This window comes from Strigops habroptila, chromosome Z (genome assembly GCF_004027225.2).
Source record: "Strigops habroptila isolate Jane chromosome Z, bStrHab1.2.pri, whole genome shotgun sequence".
Lineage (NCBI taxonomy): Eukaryota > Metazoa > Chordata > Aves > Psittaciformes > Psittacidae > Strigops > Strigops habroptila.
The window spans coordinates 55484844-55504528 of NC_044302.2; the positions used below are offsets into that span (position 1 = coordinate 55484844).

The 19685-nt window shown below is 37.1% G+C and overlaps 1 protein-coding gene across 1 annotated transcript; it reads left to right on the top strand.

The window, feature by feature from the left end:
- The first annotated feature begins 587 nt into the window (after positions 1-587).
- DIRAS2 (DIRAS family GTPase 2) lies at positions 588-18912 on the top strand. Its single transcript, XM_030470473.1, has 2 exons — positions 588-921; positions 14782-18912. Exon 2 carries the CDS (start codon positions 14821-14823, stop codon positions 15418-15420), a length of 600 nt encoding a protein of 199 aa, XP_030326333.1. The 5' UTR covers positions 588-921; positions 14782-14820; the 3' UTR covers positions 15421-18912.
- Positions 18913-19685: the final 773 nt, after the last annotated feature.

Sequence of the window (19685 nt, forward strand, 5' to 3'; positions counted from 1 at the left end):
AGAATGTATTTTCTTAATTTATGATTGTCCATAAACCTCAAGAATCCTCTTTTACACTGCTGTCAGGAAAAAAAAAAAAAAAAAAAAGGTGTATCTCTTTCAAATGAGTGATATTTTGATGGTTGTGTCACACAAAACCTATTTTTATGATGTTTTTCATACTTCATATCTACTGTATTTTTGCAAATAAATATTGGACGTAAAGGGATAGATTTCTCAGCTAGTATAAATCAGCACAGTTCCATAGATTTGAATAGGGCTATGCTGGTTTAAACCCACCAGGGATTAGCCTCACAAAAGGCTTTGTAAGCTTCTTAAAGTTAAAGGAATAGGCTTGTTCTGTGGTTAGGTGCTGAAAGAAAGGGAAAATTATGAGCACAGAGTAATATAAACTACAGCTTTAAATGATAAACTACAGACTATTTGGAGGGCTTAAAGACTAATTGTAAAAATGTACTACATTTGTTGAGAAAGTGAGAAAATGACAGCCTAAGTACATGTACACTTTACATATTTTTATATATATTCCACAGTTATTCAGTAGGTGGCAGTTAAAAGCCTAGATGAGCTTTGCAGTCGCCATTTAAGCAGTAGCATCAGCAGAGGCTGGAGTCAGCCCATCCGTAAAAGCAGGGGGAAAGATAGAAGCTGTGATCAAGCCAACAAAGCATTAGTCACAGCTGGGGCGCTGGGGAGAAAGCGGGAGAGGAGCAGAGCCGTCAGAGCACCAAGCCTCTGAGCACACTGCGGGCAACAGCCAGCACAGGGCGCAGAGAGAGACAGCAGGCGACGGGGCTGCAGCCCACTTGTTTAAGTCAGGGACTCCTTTCTGGTGAGGAGAGCCAGGGCAGAGAGGGTGAGCAGCTGGTGTGATGAGAGGCAGAAACTGAAGAGCAGCTGGAGCTTTCTGTTCCTGCACAGGTAATTCTTTTTCCCTTGTTTCTCTACATCACCTCTTAAGCATAGTTTTGCACTGAGATTAGAGATCTTTATTTCCTTTGGCCGAAATCCACAGTCCTCACTCAGGCAAAATTTCCATTGAAGTCAATATAGTTTTGCCTGAGTTACGACTGCGAGATTTGGTCTAAGCACATATCTTATGCAGAGAACATGGCATGCTGTAAGATGGGGCTGACAAAGAAGCCAGAAGCTGGTCATATACACACTGGCCAGTCAAACAACATAGTTTTTGTATGCGCTGGGATGGTAATAATGGCTTCATAAGCTTTTTTTTTAAACTATCTTTCATTAAAGCTTGATGTGCTGAATTTTGCCCTAGTTTATACCACTGCCACTGCAGTGGTTTAAGGAGGGATTCTTTTTTAATTATTATTATTATTAAATTAAAGCTACATTTTAATGTATGTGATGAAAGAATAAAAAAAATATGTTGAGTTTGTATGAAATAACACCAGATGTTGCTTCCTTTGAAACAGATACAACTTTGCAGCATTCCACTGACAGGCGGGCAGTGTTTCATTTGTTCAGTAAATTGTGCTTTTCTCAATTGAATGAAAGAAAATAAATCATGAAAGGCCATTCTCAAGAGTCTATGAGTGACTGAATTCAGGTCTGATAACACTTCTTCTCTTGCTATCTTCCCTGTGAAATGTGGAATGCTCCGTATGCTGCAGCACTCAGTCACAGCTGGGTGAGCCCAGAATGGAGCAACAAGATCTGATGTATTTTGTTCTTAAAGCGTTTTCTGAATGTCTTGTTTTCATGAATTCCTAGTCATACACAAATACATATATGCCTGTTTATCAATGCACCTGTGTATAGGAACATAATATGTGCATCCCCATACCTATACATGTAAACAAAGCTGTTGCAACTAAATTGCTGTTACAACTTTGCTAGGGTTTTCAGTTTACTGTATCTAGTCACAATTTTTAATTCTGGGTCAGAGGGATATTCTGGCTTCCCTTGTGTGTGTGTCCATTTGTCCCCTCTGCCCCTTTTACTTTTTTGAGTGATGGAATTCACTTGTGTTCAGGAGCTGTCCTCCAGGGTTCAGCTGTGCTTACTACATGTAGTAGTGTCCAATTCTTGCAGAATGGCATCCATGCCATCATTCAGGGGCTATGATGGCTATAATGTGGTATCCCTCAAGTTTCATGCTCTGTCATGGTGCACACCATATCTCTGAGGCTCTTGCATGAAGAACTGTCCAAACACGAACAGGTTCAAATATGGAGCTGCAAATCAATGGTCTCATGGAACTAGGGGAATGATTGTGATGTATAGTTATTTGTCTTCATTCCTGGAAAAAGAGAAGAACGAATAAGTATAAATGAGCTGTGAATACACTTAGGCTTGAAGGTTTCAAACCATTAATGCAGCAAGGTTCTGAAATTACCTTCTCGTTGAAGTAATAGAAAGTAAAGGCTCTAAATGTTTTTCAGTTGGAACTTGATGGAAGGGTTTGTGTGAAATAGTTGCCTGCAAGGTCAAAGAGTTGGATTTGATAGTCTAGAGGTCTCTTTCAGTACTAAATACCATTCTTACTTTTCACTGGAAGTTGTCTGCATTTAAAAGTCTCTTTGCAAATGGGTCAAGGTCTTTGGAAGCACAGTTTTCTGCACATCTAACAGCAGAGCAAATGAAAGCATGTTTCTCTTCTCGGTTGTGCTGCATTGTTGTTTACGCCAGCAGACACATAACCTCTAATGTGTCTGCTGGTATAAACAGAAATATTATTCTGAGATGGTCATCAGGCTGAATAATATACCCTTCTCACAGTGCAGAACATAGCTCTGTGGAAGATGATTTGAGTTCTGAGGCATGGCTCCTTCTGGCCAATTGGTCAAGATGATATTACATTGGCACTATGGTCTCTGTAGTACCAACAAAAATAGTGGATAATATATAAACTGATAGCGCTGTTCCTGAAATTGTTACTAATAATGTTTTTAGTTTCCCTTGAGGATCACCTGTTAACTTTCTTTTTGTGCTAACCAACATACCTGCCCATGTAAATACCCCACCATCATGTGTGAAAAAGCAGACTCACACTTTCATTGTCACAGAATGTGCGCTATTGCCTCTAAACTCAGCTCATTTTAAAAGCCTGCAATAAGAGTACAATAGTTCAAAGATGCTGCTACAGAATGAGCACAGTCCATTCTATATTCCCTTTTCCTCTACTTTTTTCTATTTCTAACCCGATCTTTTCTTATTTTTTCTTTTTTTTTTTTTTTCTGTCTTTTCGTGGTTTTGGTTTACATACTGCATTTTACTTTCAATTCACAGTGTACCTCAGTAATTGACCTGTAATATATAATTTGAATGTTACACCTCCCACACTGTGTGAGAGTATCAGGCCATTTGTACACTTAAACTGGAACAGTACTCAGTGTGGAAGATTTGGTTTGGCATGTAGGGCTGATTCCAAATGTTTATTACTTTCCCCTTAATACTTTGCATTACGAGGCTTATTGAGCAATTATCCATATTACATAGAGAAAAATGGCAATTCTGTGTAACTTGGATACATAATATTACCAATATTGCTTACCCTTTTAAATGAACAATCTCCTGAAGCGTACCAGCGGAAAAAAAAGAATAAATCTTGGATTTGTTTTTTTTTTCTGTATTTTTTACTTTCCGCACACACAGAGAAAAGATTTCTAAGCATCAATGAAGAGATACTTTCACTGCCTTCTTGTTGTTGCACTAAGATTAAAATGTGCATTAGATTATTTTATCTAAGTGCTGGAAAGTCAGTGGAAAAGACCCACTGAGTGACAATGCAACTGTATGTATGAATTGAAACAGAACATACTTTATTTTCCCATTTTGAGAAAACAAATATTAATTTGTTTTCAACCACAAATATTGATTACTCTATAATTCTTGAAATGAATATCAAAGGAAGACAAGTGAAAAATGTCAAAAAGGATGTGGCAAATCTGTGGCAAAGTGCACTTTTCTGCTCATACAGGGGTCAGGAACACCTCCTCATAAGCAAAAAACACTTGAGTTGCATGTTAGACTTCTTTATCTGAGATGAAAATCAGACTTTAATTTCTTTGACTGTGCAGGGCTGCAGTACATTATGGAGGCAAAATGCAATCACCCTCACTCTGACAGCAGGTAATGGAATTGGTTTTAGTTGAATCTGAATAACTGTCAATGAAGTTATGACAGCCTTTTAGCCTCCTCATTTAAAATATGTATGTAGTAAAGCAGCCATATGAAATGAGCAAATAAATTCCGGACTTCAGGTGTTTCCTTTCCAAAATGTCCAACAATTCTGACTTAAAATTAATGTGAACGTCAGAAAAGGAGACTTATCCTCCTTTACTCATTTTCATATTCTTCCCTGAAAATTGAGAGTGACAGCATTTATCTGTTCTTAAAAAGATAATAATTTAAATAATCAAATATTAGCTACCACCAATAGCTAAAATATTGCTGTAAACCCAAGTAAAACCATTCATTTTCCCAATTTGTTCACTCAAATATCAAAATGCTACCATAAGTTACTGAGAAAGACCTTTTCAATCTTTAGAATACAGTTTTTAGAATTTTGTCTACTGCTACAAGAAAAATAAACATGAATAGAGAATAAGCTACTCTCAAGGCTAAACCTACATTTCTGACTTCAGAATAGAAAGTACTGAAAGCTGGGCAATGAAGAAGATTAGTATGAGATTGCTTTTCTGTTTGAAAATAATTTAAAAAATCAGCCTGGAAAGTATTCAGTTTTGTGAAAGTCCTGAGATGCAGATTTGCAAATTAATTCTTAAAAAAATATACTTTAGAGTAAAAAGAAAAATAAACAATTTTTTTTTTTCCCCAAAACCAGCTTATAATAAATTGCACATCATAGACAGCAAATAGCTTCTTGTGAACACTTAGAAACTCCTATCACAAAGCCGTCATTCCCTGTACCTATACTTTAATTTCTGATTTTCAACCCTTTCCTATTTACAGAAATTTTTCTGTGGAAGTGGAGGCTTCTTAGTAGTGCCAGGAAGCCTATTGAGAATGGGACTGCATTACTTATTCACTTGTCAGGGATGCTTCTGGTTTCTAAAACAAACTGCATTAACCTATTTGAAAGTTATTGCCCAACAACCAGTTGCAAAATGTGTTATATTGGCTAGTAGGGCTTTTGGAGGACTTAACCATGCACAGGTAGGACATCAAGACAGATACTGATATTCTTAGTTTAAGACGCGTTGTTCTGCATGGGTTACTGTTTGGACTGTGGAAGAGTATCAGAAGTGTTCCAGTGACCAGGACAGCAATCAAGCTATCCTTTCCAGCCCAGCAAGGAAAAATAATGACTCATATTCATAAGAATAAGTCGGAAGCCTTTGAACTTCCATAACTCTGCTTCTATATCATATTTGCAAAAATATTCTCAAATTAACATTAAGGAATTGAGGACTACAGCGGAAAGGCAAAAGGGCCACTGGTCTTTGTACAGTTTCCTCTGCTGAATGAAACCAGTCTTTCATGGACACATGATTCTTCTGTGTAAATACCCACATTTATGGGATTTTTATAATGAATCTCACATATATCAACATCCAAAGCTCCTAGAGTCAAATGATTATTTGGGAATTTTTCCTTCTTGGGCTTTTATTTATTATTTTTTTTTTTCAGTTGGTTTGGTTTTGTGTTTGTTTTTAAGTTTGTTGATTTGTTGGTTTTGGTTTCTTTGGTTTTGGTTTTTTTCTACTTTATGTTTCTAACTTTCTCCATTCAGGAAAACTTATAAGCCACATCTTTTTCTATGAGATGCAGAATAAAAAGCCACCAGTTCTGGACATCTGGAGAGCAGAAGTTCACTACAGCATGTAAAATCAGAGATAATTGCCAAAAAGTGTATTCTGCTATTGCAAAACAGAGGGGCTGAAAGGTCAGACTGAGTCTCTGATCTGCATTTACATGAGTGACAAATTCCAGTTAATAACCCTACTGCTCTACTCATTGGTAAAATGTCCTACATGTTGAAAGGTGAACATACAACACTGTAAGTTGAAACTTTCCATCTTTGCTCAGTTAAATTAAACCTATTGAAAATTGAGCAAAACCTACAGTATTTGGTCTGTTAAACTAGCAATAAAACTCAAAAAAGTCAGTTCCATTCGGAGTTGAATACAATGCTGTTATCTTGGCATTTTTATTTCTGTATGTGAATTCACAAATACCTAAATACACATACACAAAGGCTTCTGAGTTGTTTCTCACTGAGTTTTGATTGTAAACACTTAAAAGGTTGAGATACTGGTTTTCCAAAATGCTTGAATAGGTAAATAAACAGAAGAGTATTTCCATTTAAGTCAATGAAGTATCTAACATGTCTAAAGCAAAGCCTGAATTTAAACAGGAACTGAGTTATGAAGTTATCCTTTTTATAATTTTAAGATTACCAATACACTAAACAGGAAATGACAAACAGTAGGACACTTCTCCACCCTGCGTAAACGGAGCATAAGACTGGTGTTTCTGCATGAAAAGAAGATTTTTTTTCATGTGGTAAGCATGTTCAATGATGCTGAATCTTGTTTTATGGTAATGGTTCATTATTACATACCTGTTACTCAAGGGTTAGTCTGAAAGCTCTTGGGTAACAACAGAGCAGATCTCTTAACTGTACTCTTGACTCTAACGCTCTTTATTGGATCAGGTCCGGTAACTTCTATGTTTTCTGCACACGAACCTTCAGCAGAGAATTTCATCATCAGTCCTGCGTTCTTCAACAGGCAGTACCACTTTGTTTAAACCTAGTTTCAGAAACTCAGCATCGGTGTGATAAAATTATGACTATTTGCTAAAACAAAGCATAGCATCTGTGACCACAGAACAGTACATGGGCTGGATTCTACCTCCTTTACATACAGATGTTTTTAGGACAATATTCCATTTCTCTAAATACAGATCAAAACTGTATCAAATTATTCTGAAAGATTCCTGTCCTTCCTATTACTCTTCTATGCTAGGCCAGCAGAGTGAAGGGAATCTGCAAAACTTCTTGGAGAACCTCTCTGAAAAAAACTTTCTAAAATTGATATCCTGCATAGTACCTAGGCTGTATCTGTAGTGTAGCATATGCATTTGTAATGTGGTGAAGAAACCAAAATACAAGAAACACTTTAGTCAACATTGAAAAAATGGAGCAATTTTTATTTTTTTTCCCTTTTCCTTTCCTAGACATTTGAAGGCAAATTCTACAATCACCTAGGCCAAACTTTCCCAAAGCACACTCTTTGCTGACATGCTTGTCATGCAGGGCAGTTTTAGCTCTCAGATCTGTATCGGTCTCTTCCAGTTTTGTACAGACTGAGCCACTGTTTTCGTTTCAGTTAGGAAATTCTAAATGATAAATTTTCCATGCAAATTAAAATCAGTCAAACATTGAGGAGATTTTAGCTCTAAACCAGAAACTGTTTCAGTTGAAAAAAATTGAATTTGTAGTTTGGATTTGTGCTTCCTATAAATATGTTGAATAAGAAGAACCTCTGATTTTGTCTCTTTCAGAAGATCAAGTAAACATTACAACAGTGTGTCAGAGAAAACCAGCAAGTTTATGACATGGAACTTTATTTATTTTCTGATGCCATTTTCTCTGTAACTCAATCTCATCTGCTTCCTTCTGGCTGATGATATAAAATATTAAGTTAGCGTTGCTTTTCTCTTCAGTTATAATTGAGAGCAACTCTGTCATTTTCAGCCATGGCCTATTATGCCATCTAGTTTTGCATTGACTGAAAATAAATCTGGAACTCCAAAAGCCTCAGTTCATTCAGATCTTTTTTTGGCCACACTTGGTAACTTCTGCACAGAACTTGAAGTTAGGTTATTAAGTTGCTTTCAGTGTCCAATAGTTTGATGTTGTTTGGCCAACATGACTTGTTATATGGAAAAATTACCATGTTGTTTTTACCTGCAGCACCTATATTGACCTGCCAAAAAATCGCTGAATTTCTTAACCTTTTCTCCACTGCAAACAGCCTTTATATCAGATAAGTGCTATATATGCAGACTTTAGGAACAATATTCAATTAGACCACAATTAGGCACAGATAAAAAAAAAAAAAAAATCCCAAACAAAAAAACATTATTAGAATAATGTACACAATTTAATTTCTCAAGGACTTTGCTGAACTGGGAGCTACAGGTTACATGAACAGTTCCCATCTTCCTTTTCATGATACCTTTACATGACACTAACTCTTTCTTTCAGTAAACCAGTACTTTAGTGCTTGGCTATTCAGCATTGGAAATCTTGAAGTAGATTTAATCTTCATTGATCATGTAGTATTGCCATTATTTTGAAACACCATTCTGTACCATCCTCCAGTGTTAACTGAAATTAGTGTTAGCAATGGGCAAGATTCAGGGGCCAATTGCATAAAATTTGGTCCTGGAGGGAGTCCTATAATGAGCTTTTAGACTAATGCAAAAATCCAAACTATCACTATGAAACAACAGCAAAACTGATGCTGCAGTCTGAGAAGTTTCTGGAAGCAACTAAAGTAACTAATTACCAGGATTTCATCATCATCAGTATAATCACCTTTCCTTTGGAGCAATGAGATTCTTTTCAGAGAGTTATCATTAGATAGAACAGCTGTAAGCAAAGATTTTCTTTTAGGAATAAACCAAGATAATTTGTTCAAACTGCACTGGTGAGAGTGAAAAAACCCAGAGAAATCTTGGTGAAATGTCTTAATGATGTTTGGCACTGGCATAAATACCTTGAGCAAAATACAGTCAATTGCTATCTTCAAATCCCACTTCACACTATTATGTGAAAGACTTTTTTGCATTTCAAGACATCCTGGGGTTTTTTGTAGGGAGGTGTGATCCAAAAATATCTAACACACCTCCGTATATTTTTGGCTTGTAAAGGAATCAAAAAGGCTGTACCAATTATGAATTAATTATATTCAACCTAACATTTGTTGTCCAACAATCTCTGGCTAATATCTGCTAATGAAAGTATGAGACACTTACATTCAAGTGCAAGGAAGTCACCAATATATAGATAAACATTTTGAAAAGAAAGCAGGACGTTTCAATCAATTATCAAGCTGAAATTTTGATATGGCAAGGCAAATTCGGGAAGCAGTTTTAGTCTAAATGCATCAAACAATTTTGATTACCCTAGTTATTACTGTCAATCCATGCATAACTACTCATATGACTTGGCCTGTCATTCTCCTATTTTATGTATCATGTGAAGCTAAAAGAGAAGGTATTTTGAATGGATAATTATATCTGACCAAGCCTTTGCTCAAATGTCAATGAAACAGGCATTACCAGTATGAAAATATTCTTCTCTCTTTACAAACATGGTGAGAACAACATCTGCATAAAAGCCAGAGCTGACATAAATCAAAAATGCTGCAGCATATATACAGTCATGATTTACACTTGCTGATCATCATGAAGCAGACTTTCAAAGAGCATTTTGTTCAGTATGAAATAAAAAAAATGTGCTTTACACATGGACTAGAACCTCATGTTGCAAGAAAAATCTGGTTTAACTGTTCTTTGTCTTCAAACATGTCCAATTTTCCATTGATTTGAAAAGACCAAAGCAAAGCAGTCAAAGAAAAAGTAAGAAAAGGAATGAAAAAGTGAGTCTTTTAGTAAAAGATGAAGACACTGGAAGCAGAAAAAATCCCATTCTTTAAGTCCATGTTCATTGGCAGATATGGTGAAAATACTCCTTGAGAAATGCCTGTTTATATAAATAATGGACAAGTGAAAACTCCTTGCAGAGCTTTCTTTCCCTCTTGTATGTAACTAATGTGTACCTTTTTCACCTTTCATATGGTGAAATAGCCATTAAGCTTTCAACCATGCTGAAATCCATCTTATTTATTACTACATTTAGTATTATTCTTCGGCTATGTCTTGTCTATTTGCATAGTGGTGTCATCACTGGATGGCCTGATGGACTGTTAATTTAAATTGATGCAAGCTTTTGAACTAAATGCACTGCTTGTACTTTATTGGATTTTCACCATAACAATAGCAATATAAACAGAGACATCTCCAAAAAACTCCAAACCAAAACAAAAAAAACAGTGAATGCCATGAGATGATTTTACTTGAGGAATAAGACCTTTCAGGAAATTAACATGCAGCATGTGACAATTGCTGTATTGCATATCAGACTGACATTTCAGAAGGACATACTAAAACCTCAAGAACTGAATCAGTTAATATGCAATCAAAGCCTTGGACTCCAGAGAGCAAAGGTAGTATCAGGCTGTTTTATAAAACAAAAGCTACCCTAAAAGTTACCATCTAGCCAAAGAATTTCAAAGAAATTTGCAACCTGTCACATTTCATGGAATTCTAACAATGCAAATATGGTCAAAGTCTTTGGCAAGAAAAGCAAAACTGTGGAAAGACTGGAGAGTGAGCAATTTTTTCTATACCTACTTTCAAGTACAAGCTGGAAGGGCTCACCAGCTGTGAGTTCAAATCTCATGTTACTCCAAAGGTAAGTATTCAAATAGATTAATTTTCAGAAGTTATTTTTCAGCCTCCCTATACCTTTTGCCTGTCATTGAATATGTTATACATGGCTTAAATATAAACATAAAAGGCAAGTCATAAATACAACTGATAGAAAAGTTAGACCATAAAAAAAAAAAACCCCAACAATTAAAGACAGAAAATAACTATAGAGATCCAGTGGCTAGATACAGGATCATTGAAATTGATTTAGTAAATGCTAACACACCCTCATGTAATTAGTCATCCAAAGAACATTGCGTTTGTACTATTAAGTGCGTAATCTGTAATGCAAGGTACTTTGTTCATGCACTTTTAAATGCTTTTTGTTTGTTTGTTTGTTATCACTGTATAACAAAAGAACTGATTTTATATCAAAATAACCAAGTCCTTAAACTGTATCCTCCTGTCAGAACAAACCTTCAGTTCTTTTACATGGTATGTCAGAAACAACCAAGGAAAGAATGCAGACCAACATAAAGATCTGTAGTCGAGTTTGAACCAAAGGCAGCCTTTTGTCCCAACTGCAGCACTGAGTTAGAGCAACTCAGTCCTTGTGCTAGCAGAGCATCTGCAGAATACAGAGCTAAGCCAGCAGAGGTAAATGGAGACTTACTAACTTGCTGAACTTTGCAACCAAACAATTAAAACCTGAAGGGTATTGACGATGTATGTTCTGAAAAGTGCTTTGCTTTTTTAAGTGAGGATAGTTTTGTTAAGCTGACACTTCAGAGGATGACAGTAAGTTCTCACTGACGTAGTGTGTGAAAGCAGAAAGGGAAGCACATGAGGCTTTATTACACACAAACTCCAGAATGTCAGTTCTAAAGTGTAAAAAGCAACCGCTGTTTTCTATGTACAGATTATGAAAGAGGTTCTCAAAGTATGAATTCAGGATATTGTACACCTGAAAAGTCAGACTTTCTTCAAGTCAATTTTTCTATATGCTCATTGGCTGGAATATTGAAAGCTGATGAAACAATGTGGTACTTCATTTTGTCCTACTGCGTGCTTTAGTTAGCATATTTTAAGGTGAAAAAAATCAATATGCTAGTAGGGCTGCATGAAAAGCATTAACAAATGCACAACTGGGTGCAAGTATACCACAGTCACACAGAATGATTTTCACTGCAGGCGAATCTCTGACCACATCTCATACCACATGGTAAAAATTATTTTGAGAAGCCTTTCTCCATTGTGATCTGAAAGCCCCGCATAAGCTTTTTGTTTTGCTTGCTCCCAGCTCCTGAGCAGGGCAAAAAAAAAGCTTGGTAAAACTGAGGATCTTTAGGACTAACAGACCTGCATGTGGTAGACAGACTAAACAACAGCTGAGGTTGCTACTCCTCAGCAGCAGCTTGGGCTGGAGCAGCTCTGTGGAGAAGGCCCCGGGGCCATGGTGGGCAGTGACCAGGGCATGGCCAGCATAGCCCCGCGCCGTGTCCTGGGCTGTGTGAACAGGAGCGGGGCCAGGCAGTCGAGGGAGGCGATAATCCCCCTCCGCTCACCACTCGTGTAGTTTGTCCGGCTCTGGCATCCCCAGAGAGGAAACACATCAGTGAAGTGGAGCGGGTGCAGGTGAGGGCACCGAGGTGTCCAGCGCTGCTCCCACTGTCCTGCCCTGCGGGCTGAGGGACCAGGGCTGGTGCAGCCTGGGGGAGGTACAGCCCCGGGGCACCAAACAGCAGCTCCCAAAACCTGCAGGAAAGCCATTAAGAAGATTGAGTCAAGCTGTACACAGCAATGGGCAGTGGGAGGACAAGGGGAAACAGGTATGAATTGAAACACAAGTAATTCAGACTAAACATAAGGAGGAAAAAGCCATGCTGAGGGCAATTTATCAGTAGAGCAATTGCCCAGAGGGTCTCGGAAAGGCTGAAGGTTTTCAAACCCTGGCAGAACTGAACAACCTTTTTTCTCATCATCCCATAGTTCCTAGGCTATGTCCTATCTGACTGTGCAACGCTAAAGCTTCTTCTGAGGTGAAACAGCCATGGTTTTCTCTTACCTTTTTGCTCACAAAAAATATTAAACTATAATTCCTATGGGTGATAATTTTAGTGCAGTCACCCACAACTCTAAACTCTATGACTATTTTGGTTTAATCTCAGTGGAACATCATCCCGCTAGCTTTCTCTGTTCTCATTTCTTGCTAGGTACTTTGCTTTTGTTTTGTCAACAGCATGAACCACTCACCCATTTTCCTTGTTCCTCAGAGGGTTTTTCCTCTTACATAAACACATACACCAGTGTTTTCTGAAACTATCTTTTTTCCATTGCCTGAATTCTGCTGTCAGAGATAAACAATTTTGCTTCATTGCCTCAGGATGAACACTCCTATTTATGAATCTTTCCTATATTTAAACAGGTCTCTCAGAGTGACAGCGACTGCAGGGTAGGAGAGATAGAAGAGGTGAATCTGCCTTGTGCCTGAAGCCAGGCTGGGGAGGCAGAGCTGCAACAGTTCTCCATGTTGCCTCAGGAACAGAATCCCCAGTTGTACTGGTTGTTCTGCCTACAGTGTGCCAGATGAGGAAGTACAACTCGTTCATCCCACGCATTATGTAAAGACAGGTGTTTTCAGCTTACTCAGGCATTAGAATCAGGACAGAATAGGATGCCCTGTACAAGAAGGATAACAAAATCAGGGTGTGTTTGAACAGCAAAATTAAGACATCAGTGCAAGCATGGATAGTCATAGTTTTAGTCTAACAGGCACAGGCAGCAACAGCATCAAAATGCAGAAGCACAAAATTCAGTGTGGGCTGGCAAGCTGGTTATGGGGGATCCACTCACACCCATACCTCTACAGCATCACTCTTATTCTTCCTGTGCTAGACAAGTAAAGGGTAACTTAAAACCCTGCCCCACAATTCAATCACTCCTCTGCTGCAGTGAAGAATTAGCTTGAAGGCTTTCCTTATTCATTAAGAAATCTCTTTAGGTTGTTCTGGATCAGCTGCTACCCAGGCAAAATTGCAACAGGCAAATTCAATCACCTGGCACCATGAGGGCACTTGAACAAGGTTCTCTATTAAATCAGCCCATTTTCCTGAGAACAAATAAAGGTGCAGCAAATTTTGCTGTTTGCTACACATGTACTTTTTATACATCTAGCTTTGGTCTAAAAAGTAACAATATTCTAGACTTTCTTAAACTTGTAGGGTTCAATTTTCTAGTTTTTATTTGCTTAAATCTCACTAAATATAAAAAAAGACTTGTACATGCTGCGTACCTAATAAGCTGCTACTGATGGGAGGATAAATTCATCTTCACATTTATTTCAGTTAATTCTAAAACAACCGCAGCGTACAACCCTGTGAAAGCTTTACTATTTCTGTTACTTCATGATAATGAAAATATTTGTGGTCCTACTGTTTACAGCTAGACTTTGTCAAGAGGAACTGACTTCAAGATCACAGAATTTTGTGACCTTTGGCATATCCATTTGCCAGCCTTGAAAATATAAGCTACTTGAAAATGTTGTGAAGATGTCTGCACAACCTTTCGGATGTAGCATGTCTCCAGCCAAATTTCATCTGTGAAATAAAGATTAGAACAAAAAGGCAGACTGTACATGAACAATCTCAATTTATCAAAATGTACTCTGACCTGAAATGCAAGTAGAAAAACACATTGAAATGGGGCACATGCTCCCAAAGAGTTAGAAACAAAGCACACTTCGTGCTGTGGCTGAATATGCTACAAATACATCTTAGATGTCACTCAGGAGTGTTCAGTTGTAGCGAAGATAAATTCCCAAACTACTGAATAGGTGGCACGTTTAGAGTAATTTCCTGTCATACATACGTATACCCGTGTGTTTCAACAACGTGGTTTGTGGAGGCTTTTTTTAGAGACACAAGAAAAATTCCGTTTCTACAAATTTTTTTGGGGCCGTGGCCTTGCTGAAGTACCATTTCCCAGCTGCTGCTTTTATTTCTGGGGATATTAGTCCAGTAGGAAGAATACTGAAACTCATAATGTTTATTTAAAATAAACCATGAAATGTTGAAGATGATCTTTTGTTACCAGTCCAGTAACAAAATTATTTAGATTATGGATTTTTTTTGCAATTTTTATATATTTGCAATTTTGGATTGCAAACCCTAAATTTACTACTAGAATAAATGATTCTGTAATCCACTGCAAGTCTTAAAAATTACTACAACTAATATGCCATCACTTACATCACATTAATTTCTTGTATTGGGAGAGATATCATGACGTGCACTCTCCACATGTACCTGTATTAATGTCTGTCTTGGGTCTTTTTGTCATTTTCTTTCCCAGATTTTTCCCTCTATCTGAGCAACAGACACACTGAGAAACATGCCTGAGCAAAGCAATGATTACAGGGTGGTTGTGTTTGGAGCTGGAGGAGTGGGCAAAAGTTCTTTGGTCTTGAGGTTTGTGAAGGGCACTTTCAGAGAGAGCTACATCCCTACTATTGAAGACACCTACCGGCAGGTGATCAGCTGTGATAAGAGCATATGCACTTTACAGATAACTGACACTACAGGGAGCCATCAATTTCCAGCCATGCAACGTCTTTCTATTTCTAAAGGACATGCTTTCATTTTGGTTTACTCTATCACCAGCCGACAGTCCTTGGAGGAACTCAAACCAATCTATGAACAAATATGTCAGATTAAAGGAGACATAGAAAGCATTCCAATAATGCTGGTGGGGAACAAAAATGATGAGAGCCAAAATCGAGAGGTGGACAGCAGCGAAGGAGAAGCCATGGCTAAGAAGTGGAAATGTGCCTTCATGGAGACCTCTGCCAAGCTGAACCACAACGTGAAAGAGTTATTCCAAGAATTGCTAAACCTTGAGAAACGCAGGACTGTGAGTTTACAAATCGATGGCAAAAAAAGCAAGCAGCAGAAAAGGAAAGAGAAGCTGAAAGGCAAATGTGTGGTAATGTGAAATTGCACTGTCAGAAGTCAATCATGCAGTCTCACCTGTCTGACAATACTCATATAAAACCTGTAGATAGCAACCAACCATGCAAAACCCTATTCATTAGTATCTGTTTTAAAAGAAATATTTGGAATTTGAAAAAAATGATTTACTGTAGTTACTATGAAAAAAACCCAACAATTACAATCATGTAGTCCAGCTTTTAGTGAAAAAAATCAGGAAGTAAGAGAAGGATGGGCCAGGATATCTAACTTAGTGATTTACAGAAGAAAAGAAATTTCATCCTTAGCATAATGCAAAAGATTTGGAAAGTCAGCTTCATATTATTTTCATTTCATATAACTACAAGAGAAGGCAATGTATAGTGTTGGAAGAAAAAGAAAGAAATGGCCATGAAGAAACTTAAAACTATAAAATGCATGCTGAATGGTGTTATGACATCCTTTTAAGAATGCTATGGACAATTCTGTGCAATTTTCATTACTGACTGGTGGGGCACTGTCTGTAAGGTAGCATGGGATCTGCCAAATAAACAGACAATTTCACACTAAAAGGAAGTGTGAGGGTAGCAGTTAAAATGAACGGATATTCTCTCTACCCTTCAGCATAAGATTTCTTTCTAGTATGATTCAATGTTTGAACTGAAGGATGAAGAAAATCCAGACCCTGCAGGAGAGACACAAATCGTCTTTTCTGGACTCTTCGCTTCAAGAATCACTTGTGCTTTTGGCCTCAATATGTTTCAGAAGAGCAGATGTTTTCCTGTGGAGAATGTCATATTGTACGGAAATGGTGTACATAGACAAACAGAAAGCTTCCCCAGGGAGGACTGGCTGGGAAGTCCCCTGCAAAAGCCTCTGTGGGAAAGGCTCCGTTCAGATGCTGCTGATGGTTTAATGAACACACAATGTGGACAGTGAATGAAAGGAAAGTCTATTGAACTGGTAGTACCCTTGGAGAGGGGTCAAAGTAGTATACAAAATTTTTATTTAAATTACCAAATTAGCTCAGTGAAACTTCTTTACATTACTGTATTTCAATTAGAATGGTTTTTCATCCATGCACTACTAGATCTATTGCCTTTATATTGTCTGAAGGGGTATATATTAACCATTTAAACTCATGATTTGAACTGCTGTGGCTATAGAACCAAATCCTATATCTGGAATTAGGGCCCAAAGGGGACTCTAGGAGAAGATTTCCTGGGATAAGTAGTACAGGATTTGTCATATTAAAAGTTGCAGTCAGTACTATGTTACAATGCAATACAAAGTTCAGAATAGAAAAAGCTGGCTTAAGCCACCTTTTCAGGGGAAACTGCTGTTCTCAAAACCTTTGGAAAGGGAAAAATAGTACAAAATATGAGCTTTTCTGGATCTCTCTCCAAAGCTTTTTTAAAAACTAAGATGAACGAGTAAAATATGTATTCTACTGATAACAAAGAGCATCTAAGATAAAAGAAGCACATACAATTTTTAAAGGACACATCAAAATTGTATAAGCTACAATTTGCACCTTAGGAACTTCTCTGAAATAATAAACCAAACCACCATATTTTGGTGAATGTTTATGTTGAAATCATACTATGGGAAAATGCAGTCAAGTACTACTATTCTTAGTATGCATGCTGTTGCATTATAAATATCTTCTGGGAGCTGTTCAAATGCAGTATTTGCATCAAAAACTGTTACCTTGTTCCTCTTGGAGTTACTGCTTGCTTACCTTCAATATTTCCATCAAACGTGCAGACACTTCGCAGGTAGAGTATACATTTCTTTGAGCAAGAATTGCTATTAGCACTGTCTAGAAAGGAGCACAAATTTTATCATTCACTCAGAAGAAAGTTTGGCACCATTAAAGTCAAGCGTAACACTCCTACTGATGTCAAAGAAGACAGAATTTTGTGTGCTTATTACATTGCATCAGAAAATTAGAGAAAGCATGAAAAAAACGCTAAGGCTTTTCCTTAACAATAAATTCCTGGCTCTTACATGATGCTTTTTGTTCATAAAAATCAAAGCACTTCACAAAAAAGACAGCATCATTATCTTAACTCCTCAGGTGTTGAAACTGAGTCATGAAGAGAGGAAGCAACTACACACAGGTTACCCAACAGGCTAGCTGCAGACCCAGGAACAAAAGCAGATCTCCTCAGTCCCAGTCCAGTGCTCACTTTGCATTTGATCTGACTGCCTCTTCACATTCTTAGCTAACTTCTAAAATATGTAAAGAAAACTGATATGGCTTATACAGCTAAATGCATCTTTTTCTTGTCAGTCTGTCAAAAGATCAAACAGTATTTACAGATCAGGGATGCAAAACATTTAAAAGCACTACATTTAGTAAGACTTTTATAAATGTTTAAACATCTATTCTGTTTGTAAGCAGATGGCTGAGGATGCTCATCTTCACAGCAATGGATTCCACTAATGAAACTGGAAAATCAAAAGAATGATCACACTTAAGGAGTAATGGGTCATATACAGAAGTCAGCAGTACAGAGGTCTCCTGCTGATGTTAACACGCCGGTGCCAAAGGTCATCATGCATGACACATGCTGAAGCAGCCAGCATGGAATAATGACATAAACTCAAAGAAAAAGAAAAAAGGCCATATAAAAACAAATATCCTTTTAACATTATTGGTCACTTTAACTGAAGGAATTTTTTACATAGTAAAGAATCTTGCAGAAGTAGAATATAGGGGATCTAATTACTCAAAAGCTATAACTGCAAGATATTTCAGGCTGAAATTTGGCCCTGGACTTTCTTTGAATGTGCCTCATAGCAAGTAAGTAGTAATTTTATGGCAAGGGTGGAAATAAAACAAGTAGCTGCCAATGTCAGGCTTGAGGACCATTTCCTTTAATTCCCAGTTGATTCCTCACCTGCTACATCATAAGCCATGAATTATTTCATGGACTTGCATGTATCAAAGCAAGGCCAATACAGAAGCAATATTACTTGTGGACCACAGATTTGAAAGAGAACATATTTTATACCCTTGCATTGTCATCCTAGTTTATACTACTAGATTTTACATATCTTACATACTTGTGAGCTCGTTTAAAGCGTTTGTTTTGCTATTACTTATACAATTATTTATTTTTTTTTTTTTAATACAGGGAAAACACTGTAAGTTAAATAAAGAAAATATACAGCTTTATTACATTTCGTGTTTTATTTGGGAATGTGAGAGGAGTATAACAAACTCTTTAAAATATACAGAAAAAACGTTACATATTTAAGCCATGTAAGATCTACAGTGAATTTTAGCAACCAGATAACATGAGTTAGACAAAGTGGCTCTTTACAATGCATGTCTTTTCTATGTATAGGTGAAATATTAAGATATATAGTTATCATGAAAATGTGTTGTTGCGATTTCATTAGCAAATATTTTATTCAAAACCTCTGGATATGAAGTAATTTGTGCCTACAAGTTTCTATGTTTCTGGTGATCTGAACATACAAAATAAAGTTTTAAATGGAAACACAAGTTTGGAAGAAGCCTTGTTGGTGCCTGCATTGCATTTATTGCATAAGCACATTAAGTATGTAGTTTTTAAAAGTTTCATGCAGTAAAAGTTGCAAAGGCAATTCTCTAAATAAATAAATAGATACTTACACATTAGGCAGTGTCCTAAGGTCTTCAGCTATACAGATCAGATTCCTGAAAAGTCCTGAAAGAATTGGAGCAGTATCATCTTATCCAACATTTACCTTTCATTATACTGTGGCAAACACCTACACTTTCAAAGCCTTCTGATCTGCCTTCATAAAACACAGATTATCCATGGGAGTATCTATCTTTTGACCATCAAGAAGCAAAACAGTTCTGCAAGCTAGCCTGTATTTTATTATTTACTTTAAAATAACAACAGATAAAACTCAATGCTTGTGCAAAATTGAAACTTATTATATGGATCCTTCTATTCCTCCTCATTTCTACCAAATTGCTGATGTTTTTGCAAAATTTCCTACTACTGCATATTATGTTATCACTTGTTGAAAAAAAAATGTCAAATACTTTGACACTTCTCGCAAGTCACAAGATGTGGTAACACTTGTTCAGTTAAATAACCATTTCTGTATGTAAGGGAGGGATCAACAAACAAGCTTAAATACTTACGCACATTGGTAGGCATTTGAACTAGTGATGAAATATTGAGTATTGAATACAGATTTCATATCACTGTGAAATAATTGGACATGGTAGTCCACAAAGCTTTTTATTTTTAGTAAAAGACACCCCAGAACTCCTAATAAATC